The sequence below is a fragment of the Daucus carota genome, chromosome 1 (assembly GCF_001625215.2).
Source record: "Daucus carota subsp. sativus chromosome 1, DH1 v3.0, whole genome shotgun sequence".
Classification (NCBI taxonomy): Eukaryota; Viridiplantae; Streptophyta; class Magnoliopsida; order Apiales; family Apiaceae; genus Daucus; species Daucus carota.
The window spans coordinates 18396288-18405871 of record NC_030381.2 but is presented as its reverse complement, the minus strand read 5'-3'; the positions used below and the strand labels follow the sequence as shown (position 1 = coordinate 18405871).

The window sequence follows — 9584 nt, the reverse complement described above, 5'->3', positions numbered from 1 at the left end:
AGCAGGTAGGATTTAACAAGGAGAGTATGCATAGGTGGTAACTTCTATTTGATCGACCCATTACATAAATGGCGTCTTGTAAATTATAAATCACAGAGTTGTTGATATCTTCTGTTGTTTTTATCAATCATTAGTACAAAAAGGGCTTATAGCGTTGGTCAAGACATACTTTTAGCGTCGGTCAAATGTCGTAGTATATGCAGGCGACACTAAAGGTATGGATCAGTTGCGTCGGTTATTTAGCCGACACTTAAAATAGTCATAAGCATCGGTTATTTGAAATGCCGACACTACTAGTATAGGCTACTAGTATAGGCATAAGCGTCGGTTACCTGAAATTCTGACACTATTGGTATGAGCATATGCGTCGGTTACCTGAAAATCCGACGTTATAGGTATAAGCATAAGTGTCGATTACCTAAATCACTGACATTATAGGAGCAGGAATAAGCGTCAGTTACCAAAAATACCGACGCTGTAGGTGTAGACCAATTGCGTCGGGTAACAAGAATGCCGACGCACCCGAAGGGTAGCCAGTGCGGGTTAGAAAAAACATAATAATCTAAAGAGTTAATTACACTTTGTAACCCCTAGGTTTGCTCTAAACGCAGTTTAGTACCTGAACTTTAAAACGTGGCAATATGCACCCTACACTTAACATTCCCGTGCAAGTTGTAACCCCTAATCACTATTCCGTCCAAATCTACCGTTAACTTTAACGGGTTAAATCTCAAAATGCTCACTGAAGTGAAGGGCTGGTATCAAATTAGTCATCAAACTTAACGGGGTATCACTTGAATCACTAAAGTCAAAATAAATATCAAATATATACCTCAAATATGTGCTCGAGAACTAAAAATTATATCTACGGAGTTCTATACATTTTTCTTCAATGCTACCACAACCAAGTGAAAAGTTATTAATTCTAGTATTTTAGATAATATAGTGATATTTTTAAATTGTGATCTACTAATTGTTTTCATTTAAATTAAAAAGTAATTACAAAATTAAAATTAAATAGTTGATAAATTTTATAAAATCTCATTGTATTATCCAAAATACTAGAATTCATAATTTTTTATTTGATTGTAGTAGAATTCAAGAAAAATGTATAGAACTCCGTAGATATAATTTTTAGTTCTCGAGCACATATTTGAGGTATATATTTGATATTTATTTTGACTTTAGTGATTCAAATGATACTCCGTTAAATTTGATGACTAATTTGTTACCAGCCCTTCACTTCAGTGAGCACTTTGAGATTTAATCCTAACTTTAACTGTTTGAGAGATAACACTGTGTATATTAGTTTCTTACAGCTACTTTACCTCCTGTGACCCCTCAAAAATTATGAATTATATTTTGAAATTATTGCTGAACACACACAACGATATAAAAAAATTTAAAATAATTTTAAAATATGTTAAGTACTAAAATATGTTAAGTCACTAGGGGTTACAACTTGCAGGGGAATGTTAAGTGTAGGGTGCATATTGTCACGTTTTAAAGTTCAAGTACTAAATTGTGTTTGGAGCAAACCTAGGGGTTACAAAGTGTAATTAACTCAATTTAGTTTTATTTACATCTCCAACCCTATTTTACTGTATCGAAACAAAGTTGTAATTTTTCTTTGCAAACCTACACTAGCCGCCATCCACTGATCCACGTGCCTGCATCGGCCACGCACAGCACAGACACTGACTGAATTATTAATGTTATTATGTTAGCCGACTTCCTCGGAGTGTTCCAGATATATGAATATAACTAGCGTAACAACCCGTGCAAGGCACGGGTTACTTTCTAGAATAGTTAATTAAACTCCTAAAGATAAAAATTACAAATCGCCATCACTGCTCAGTTATACAATACTGCTACAAACATTTCTTCACCTTATGACCCATGTAAAAATTTAACGCATACATTTCTTTTTTGGTTTTTATAAGATAATCTGAACGGTTGTATACGTAATATAAAATTCATATTACAGAAGTACAATGACATTTAAGAAAAAATAGTTGTCTGCATTTTGCCAATAACATCCACGGCTCTCTCTTCTTTTAGTTTAAAATCCATCACTAACAAACCTCTGTGCTGATAATCTTCACTTTTCCGATCTTCTTCAACTTCGTCGAAGAAAGCTTCCCTTCTCTTACTGTTATGCTTCTCTTACTATTATGCGCATGCACTAACATGAAAACATTCTTAATAATATCTATTTTTAAAAATGCTATATACTAAATGATTTGGGAGTGATACTTGACTCCTAATGTTAGAGAAAACTTCGAACACATGAAATATTTCAAGTCCACAAATATAGAAGTCAATGCACAAATACTTCCAAAACAACCTACTTGATTAATCCAGTAGTTCTGGTGTGGCTCTGGTAATTTAAACATAGAGTTAAACTTGAGGGTGCATGCATGCATCCATGATACGAGTCAAAATAATAGGATGCTTTAATTCTTACATGAAACATATAAAATATGTAATTTGATATCATATCTGGGAAATCAACATATATACTTGATCTTGCTCTCAAAAATTTTTAACTTCAAAATTCCTATACATGTATTAACACATATTCAGAAGCGTTATCTTATGCTACTATAATATGACCATAGTCATGTCATTCTAACATGTCCAGATGAGGCCAATTATTTTTTGTTAAACATCAGACAAAGATAGGATATCAAAACATATGTTTAAAAAATTCCTGTTCAAGATGTCTCAAAAATCAATAGAACATTCACTACCTACTTAGTAATCATACTCTTGATGCAATTTAGACTAAAATCTTGCCAGATAATTGTGCATAAAAGCTCGAAAGAGCCTCTCCATAAAATTTATTAACTGAAGTCAACGACATTATAGCTTTTGCCAAAATGCCTACTTGAATTACTTTGTCACGAATGCTCATGTCCAAAACATCAGCAATGAAACCAGCACCAATTCCGAGTTTCCGACCAGCCAATACATCCATCAAAGTTGTTTTACCAACAGTCCAGCACCACTAACACCCATTAGAGCAGTTAGAACCCCTGACCTGAAAACTCCACTCATGCCCTTGAGAAGTAATAGTTTATCATCAGAAACACCTTGCTCTTTCATTTCCTACAGCTACAAGGGTTCTTAGATTAATTTAATCTACTGGCCCTCTAGAAGGCATCACATGCCCATGAGAAGTAATAGTTTATCATCAGAAACACGTTGCTCTTTCATTTCCTACAGCTACAAGGGTTCTTAGATTAATTTAATCTAATGGCCCTCTAGAAGGCATCACGCTCAATTACAATACACCCTCTCATACATAATTCCCTACTTTTCTAATTTAATTTTTCCATCAATAGGTGAATATATTTTTTTAAATCTAACTTCACTGAAATTTTCCTCTATCTCTTCCGACAATCATTTTACATATAATATATGCTATATTTCAATACAATTTAGTAAAATTTATATTTTAGTTTTCAATTTTTATTTTAGGGAGATTCCTAGTGAAGTAAAACCCTATTTGTACTATATTATTAAAGCTAAAACATAAAAGTTTGGTTGGTACGAAAATTTATTGCGGAACTTGTCATAGAGAATAAATTTCTTACCTTTCACTTGATTTGCATCAAACATGCCAGTTCACATGGGCACCGAGTCCTCCGCTAGAAGCACCTGCATGTTGGGAAAAAGTAAATTGTTTAGGAACAGAAGGGGCAAATTCTGGCCGACCATGATGATAAGTAGAGATGATAATATCGAAATTGAAGCAATGATAACATTAAACGGAATCCAGGAACCTATATCTTGTATATTCGTCTCTAGCAACAAATGAAGAGCCAAAAGATATTTGGATGATCGTCATAGAAATAGATAAAAAAAAAAAAATCGAAATCAGGTCCCATAAACAGAGCAAGTTTATTAAAATGTATTACGAAACCAATGTAGCAACAATTTTAATCCATTTACTTTAATTTTAAATCATACCTTTCAGGAGAACTCACGAAAGAACTATTTTCTCGTGCAATCTGCCTTATGGCGAACTGAATGATATAAGGATATATGATTTAACCTTATAGTTGCAGAGGCTTTTTAACGAATTTTGAAGAGCACTGCAGACCCTTTCACAAGTGTAATGTACCCCAGGGAAGGATTCGTATATCACAAAAAATAACAGAGAAGGACTTGGTTAAATAATACTATGCAAAATAAATAGCTCACACACCGAATTTCCTCTAGTAGTATCTATCTGAACTTCTTGTCCATTAATCTTTGTAGCTTGTCCATCGATCCAAGCTATTTCTGGATCTTCAATCCAAACATGAGAACCGACAATGATATTTTCTGTCGTAGCCTGTAATATTCATATCTCCATTAGGATTAAAAAAAGAAGAAGCATGGACATGTCCCAGATGGTACCACAAACATTGGCACTAAGTGGGAAATGGGAACAATAAGAGATATTCAGCAACAAAGATTTCATGGAAAGCCATTAATGAATAAAGCTTTATTATAAAAGGAACAACTGGCTGCATTGATTCTTACCTACTTTGATTGCAGGATACACACTTTTGTTAATCCCAGTTCTCAGCTTACTTGTGGTATAACTCTTTTTCTCGGACACACTACAAAAAAAAAAATCTAAATTCAAATTCTTAGCATTCTAGGATATACACCCATTTGCAGAAAATATAGCATAAAAGGAAGACAAAACACAATCTACGACACCACAAGCGGATAGAGTAGATATACCTTCAGACATGCTAGCGCCCAGCAGATTAATAACATCCTGGCCTGCTCCAGTTCGTGATCCTGTAGGGACTGAAAGATAGAATTTTAAGTACAATGTCATTAAATTGCAGCCATGAGTGCTTAGATTAAAACAAATGACGGACTTAAGACAACAGGATAGAAGAGAAACTCAGCAATCACATAAATTTGCACGCTCGCCACACATACAAAATAAATTATAAGATGTCAGAGACCAGAATGATCTAGGTTTTATGTGTTTAAGATCAACCAAGCTCACAAACCACATATCAAATGAATCAAAAAATTGAAACAAAAGGATTGCATAACCATGGAAATGCACTCTGCACAAATAAAACAGATCTCCACTTCCTCAAGCCCCTATTTTGTATCACTGCATCATTTGACATCCTTAAATATTTTAATATTCTGCACCAATACAAAGTAATTAGATTAAACAATACAATTAATTGCAGAGGATCTATATATAGAGCTGGCTTAAAAGCCTAATCTTACAACCACAGGAGACGGATCATATGTTTTACGTCAACCATGAAGTGTTACTCACTGAACTCACCTTTTGATTGACAGATCAAGTTTTAATGCTGATGTGCTCATCCACTTGCCACTGGTTGCAGTGTTTTGGGAAAACTTCTAAAAAACAAATTCACACACTCCTATGGGTTAAAGATGAGTCGATTATGTATAGTACTGGAGCTTGACGACATGATACTTTGACAACTAACAAAATATAGATCACAATTCACAATTAGTAAAAAGAGAACAAATACAAGTGCAAATAAACTCGATCAAAGCCAACTATTTATGTTTTACATATGTTTCTCCCCTTTACCTCTATATTCCCATGTCCATATATAATCAAAGCAGCAAGAATACGTAAGAATCCTGGTTGGGGGTATAAAATCGAACAGGAGGGTTTGTTAATATCTAATCGTCCAGTTCTTTGGATGAGATTGTGTAACTGGCCATGAAATTGGGTAGGTGATTAGGCTAGCAGTGAAACTAATGTTTCATTAATCAAGCGTTACCCGGATACTGGATAGTGGATAGTCGAGAAGTCGAGAAGCATGGCACTTTTGTAATAATTGGATATACAGGGGTAAACTGGTAATTTCACTCGTATTTATTTGGCTCTTTTTGCCCTTAGTTGGCATATAATATATAGAAGTAGATCAGAAGATTATAGTCTCTAAATAGTTATCTAACAACCTTGAAAAAAAAAAATTTGTCTAACAAATTCCACCTTAGTTTCAAAAAAAAATAAAATAAAAATTCCACATATAATTCTTGTAATTATATTTTAATGAGCACATACATCGACCGCTGCATATATCCAAAACACAAACCCTCACAGCCACCTGATAAAAATCCTTTTTAAATTCCGAAAAGGTAATTAAAGGTTAAATCTTACTTTTTAATTTATTATCTATCTATGTGAAAAAAAGAAATAGGCAAGTCCCGATGAACTCACCTACTACTTCACCAACAACGTCCTAGAATAAACATTATAGTATTCCACCATGCATGTTTTTCAAAATAGTTCGACTAACAGCATTCCACACATTTGTACACTGAACGCATATAAATAATTCAAAAACGTACTACCTTAATAAACTAAAAACAAGAAAAACAAGTGCAGTACTTGTAAAGAACAGTGAAGAGAATGGGAGACATTGAGAAGAAGAGCAAAATACTTATATTCGGAGGAACCGGATATTATGGTACGTACCAAGTTAAAGCATGCGTCGCAGCTGCTCATCCTACTTATGTTTATGCTCGACCCGTGAAACCTCATCATGATCCCTCCAAGCTGGACCTTCTCAAAGAATTTAAGTCCCTCGGGGTTACCATTTTTGAGGTAAACATGCACCGTTAAAGTTCTGGTTTGAATCTCACCCTATAAAATGCGGAGAACTCTTCATGGCCGTACATTTGATACATTTTTTCGTGCAACAGGGAGAACTCGATGAACATGAGAAGCTTGTTGAGGCGATTCGCCAGGTTGATATTGTTATTGTGACGCTGGGAATGCCTCCGATCATGGACCAACTCAAAATAATAGCAGCCATGAAAGAGGCGGGTAATGTGAAGGTAAGTACCCGAATTGTTTGGAAGTTTTGTGAACTGGGTACGATTTCTGTTTATACATTTGGGTTTTGATGGCTAGGAAGAATTGACACATTTGCTCTGTTTCTCAGAGATTCATTCCCTCCGAATTTGGAAATGAGTGTGATCGAATTAGTCCACTGCCACCGTATCAAGCATGTTGCGACCAGAAGAAGATCATCCGAAGAGCCGCTGAAAAATCTGGAATACCATATACATTTGTGGTTGCAAACACATATGGTGCATATTTTGTGAATTATCTGCTTCGTCCATATGACAAGAAAAGCAACAAAGTTACCATCTATGGAACTGGCGAAGCGCGGTGTAAGTTCTTATCTCTTATCACTTTTCAGCTCAGTGACTTCAAATTTTTGATGGAATGCCTAATTTAGATTGCTTTTTATTTGCTAATCAAGTCAGCTGTAACTACGAAAAAGATATAGCAGAGTACACAGTGAAAGTCGCGGTGGATTCCCGAACAGAAAATGGTTTGATTATCTACAGGCTTCCGAAATGTATAATCACCCAGTTGGATTTGATTTCAATGTGGGAGAAGAAAACCGGACGAACTATGGAAAAGGCCTACGTCTCTGAGAAAAAACTCATCGGTCTTTCTGAGAGTAAGATTTAGTCGACCGAAAAATTCAGTTGTGATTTGCAAATAGTGGCAGAAGAATATGACTAACAAGTTGATTTTGTTAAATGTATATGCAGCCTTGCCTTTTCCGGATAATGTACCAATGGCCATACTTCACAGCCTTTTCGTAAAAGGCGAGGAGATGGCTTATGATCTGAAAGAGGATGACTTGGACGTTGTTGAGCTATACCCGGAGTACAAGTACACAACAGTTGAGGAACTTCTTGATATCTTTCTGGTTGATCCACCTAAGCCTGTTCTGGCTGCTTTCTGATTACTGAATTTGTGGATTTCGAGTTCTAGCGAAAAATGTAATAATGTGTTATGGGTGTCAATCCTGATCAAACCATAGTCCACAATGTCTTTCTGCAGAAGAAATTGCTGATGATATATCCAATCACATGTTTCTCCAAGTTTAAGGATCTACTGTATCTTACCATATCTTGTTTTAGAACTAAAACTCATCATTTCAGTGATATTTTATAGTTTGTGCTAAAATTTAATTAGTGATATATGTAGAATGAAAGATAGAGACATAAGTTGAAGTAGAAAGAGAGAGAAATTAAAAAAAAATTCATAATTGCCGGGGTCTTTGAAAAGGTGTTTAAATTTGAACCAGATTTACAAAAAAACATGATTTTATTTTAACATCAAAATCAATTTTAAATACTAAATTATAAAAATAGCCCCACTATTTTGACATGAACATAACCGCTAATATTCACTGTTGGTTAGAGCATGTCCAAAGATGCCCTAAAATGATGTCTTAAACTAGAATTTTAAGGCACTTGAGACAAAAATGTAATCCAAAAGTGTCTAGTGGTGTCTTAAAACACTAGTACACAAAACATGTGCCTCACTTTTAAGTCACTGCTACACTTATCCTAAAGTACTTTCATTCATAAAATATTCACTTCACTTCTTTTTCACTCCTCTTCACAATTGTCTTACATGTAATTGTATTCAAATATATTATTATTTTAGTAATATACACATTCTTTGAGTAGATGTACAACAGGTGATGTCCTAAATTACTATAACACTATATTTTATAATATTATAAGGCAATCTAGGACACTTTTGGACTTACTCTTATTCTGATTCAAGTTCGAACAGAATATATACCACCACTACTGCATATAACATATTTGAGATTTGTGTGGTTCACCTGTGTAGGCTAGAATCAAAATTTTGTATATTTAGAAAATTTTATTTTTGTATGTAATATATTAATATAATTTAATATAGTATAATATAATATAATATAACATAGGAGTTAATTTCTATGGAGACCATTTTTTTTGGAGACCGTGAAGACCGTTTATGTTCTGCAAGTAAAATATGCATAAAAACATTGCAAAACTCATAATTTTGCAAATCATGTTGTACAAAGATCATTATATCATTTAAAATCTTGAATATCATGTATGTTTTGCATGTAGAATATTATAAATATTTTATCCTGCGGAATATGTTTAGTTTGCAGAACATTTGTTCAATTTGCAGAACATACACATTCTACTTATTAAACATAGATGTTCTTCAATAATTTTAATGAATTGGTGATATTTATAGAACTTACTTCACAAAATAATGTATTTGATTTGCAAAATTATGTGTTTTGCAATGTTTTTATGCAATATTTTACTTGCAGAACATAAGTGGTCTCCACGGTCTCCAAAAAAAGTGGTCTCCATAGAACTATATAACATAGTATATATAATATAATTTAATATGATATAAAATAAAATATATAATATAGTTAAACGTGTATCAGATCAGATCGTTAACAGATCGGATTTTACCATATCCATATCCATTCTTTATCGGGGGCGAATTATTTAACCATATCCATTTAGATAAACTCGGATCGGGTCGGATATTTGATCCATTTACATGCCTAACCAGGAACACTTATGCAATAAAGTTTTAATATTCAATAAGAAAACACCCATAAGAGGTCCCGCTATCATTCCTTTATCTACTCGCGTACTCTGAAAAAATACAATACAAAAAAAGAACATAATAAGTTTATACAGAATATAAAATAATTAAACTATCCAAACGACAGAGAAAAAGAGTC

At 33.8% G+C, this 9584-nt stretch overlaps 2 protein-coding genes across 33 annotated transcripts; one reads left to right on the top strand and one right to left on the bottom strand.

Annotated features, from left to right (window-relative positions):
* Nucleotides 1–1828: 1828 nt before the first annotated feature.
* Nucleotides 1829–5818, bottom strand: LOC108204251 (uncharacterized). Of its 32 annotated transcripts, none has more exons than XR_010291356.1 (7): nucleotides 5591–5812; nucleotides 5315–5478; nucleotides 4741–5166; nucleotides 4534–4613; nucleotides 3789–4342; nucleotides 3600–3663; nucleotides 1829–2185 (listed from the first exon to the last, which is right to left on the bottom strand). XR_010291356.1 is itself a non-coding variant. In XM_064092252.1 (7 exons), the coding sequence occupies exons 3-6, from the start codon at nucleotides 4838–4840 to the stop codon at nucleotides 3631–3633; spliced, it is 354 nt and encodes a 117-aa protein (XP_063948322.1). In that variant the 5' UTR covers nucleotides 4841–5166; nucleotides 5315–5478; nucleotides 5591–5814; the 3' UTR covers nucleotides 1829–2185; nucleotides 3600–3630. The 32 variants fall into 32 exon arrangements, 5 of the variants coding, with proteins under 5 accessions (XP_063948322.1, XP_063948313.1, XP_063948319.1 ...); XR_010291360.1 differs by having other exon boundaries at nucleotides 3976–4342; nucleotides 5591–5811; XM_064092252.1 differs by having other exon boundaries at nucleotides 4214–4342; nucleotides 4538–4629; nucleotides 5591–5814.
* A 537-nt stretch (nucleotides 5819–6355) lies between these two features.
* Nucleotides 6356–7942, top strand: LOC108213977 (eugenol synthase 1). The gene is made up of 5 exons (XM_017385762.2): nucleotides 6356–6616; nucleotides 6715–6849; nucleotides 6957–7188; nucleotides 7281–7484; nucleotides 7579–7942. Exons 1-5 carry the CDS (start codon nucleotides 6422–6424, stop codon nucleotides 7773–7775), a joined length of 963 nt encoding a protein of 320 aa, XP_017241251.1. The 5' UTR covers nucleotides 6356–6421; the 3' UTR covers nucleotides 7776–7942.
* Nucleotides 7943–9584: the final 1642 nt, after the last annotated feature.

Coding starts and splice junctions, on each gene's coding strand:
- LOC108204251 (XM_064092252.1), bottom strand. CDS start 4,840: ATGACATTGTACTTAAAATTCTATCTTTCAGTCCCTACAGGATCACGA. Junction 4,630..4,740: donor GGGCGCTAGCATGTCTGAAG/GTATATCTACTC, acceptor ATTTGAATTTAG/ATTTTTTTTTTTGTAGTGTG. Junction 4,343..4,537: donor GTGTGTATCCTGCAATCAAA/GTAGGTAAGAAT, acceptor TGAATATTACAG/GCTACGACAGAAAATATCAT.
- LOC108213977 (XM_017385762.2), top strand. CDS start 6,422: ATGGGAGACATTGAGAAGAAGAGCAAAATACTTATATTCGGAGGAACC. Junction 6,617..6,714: donor TCGGGGTTACCATTTTTGAG/GTAAACATGCAC, acceptor TTCGTGCAACAG/GGAGAACTCGATGAACATGA. Junction 6,850..6,956: donor AAGAGGCGGGTAATGTGAAG/GTAAGTACCCGA, acceptor TCTGTTTCTCAG/AGATTCATTCCCTCCGAATT.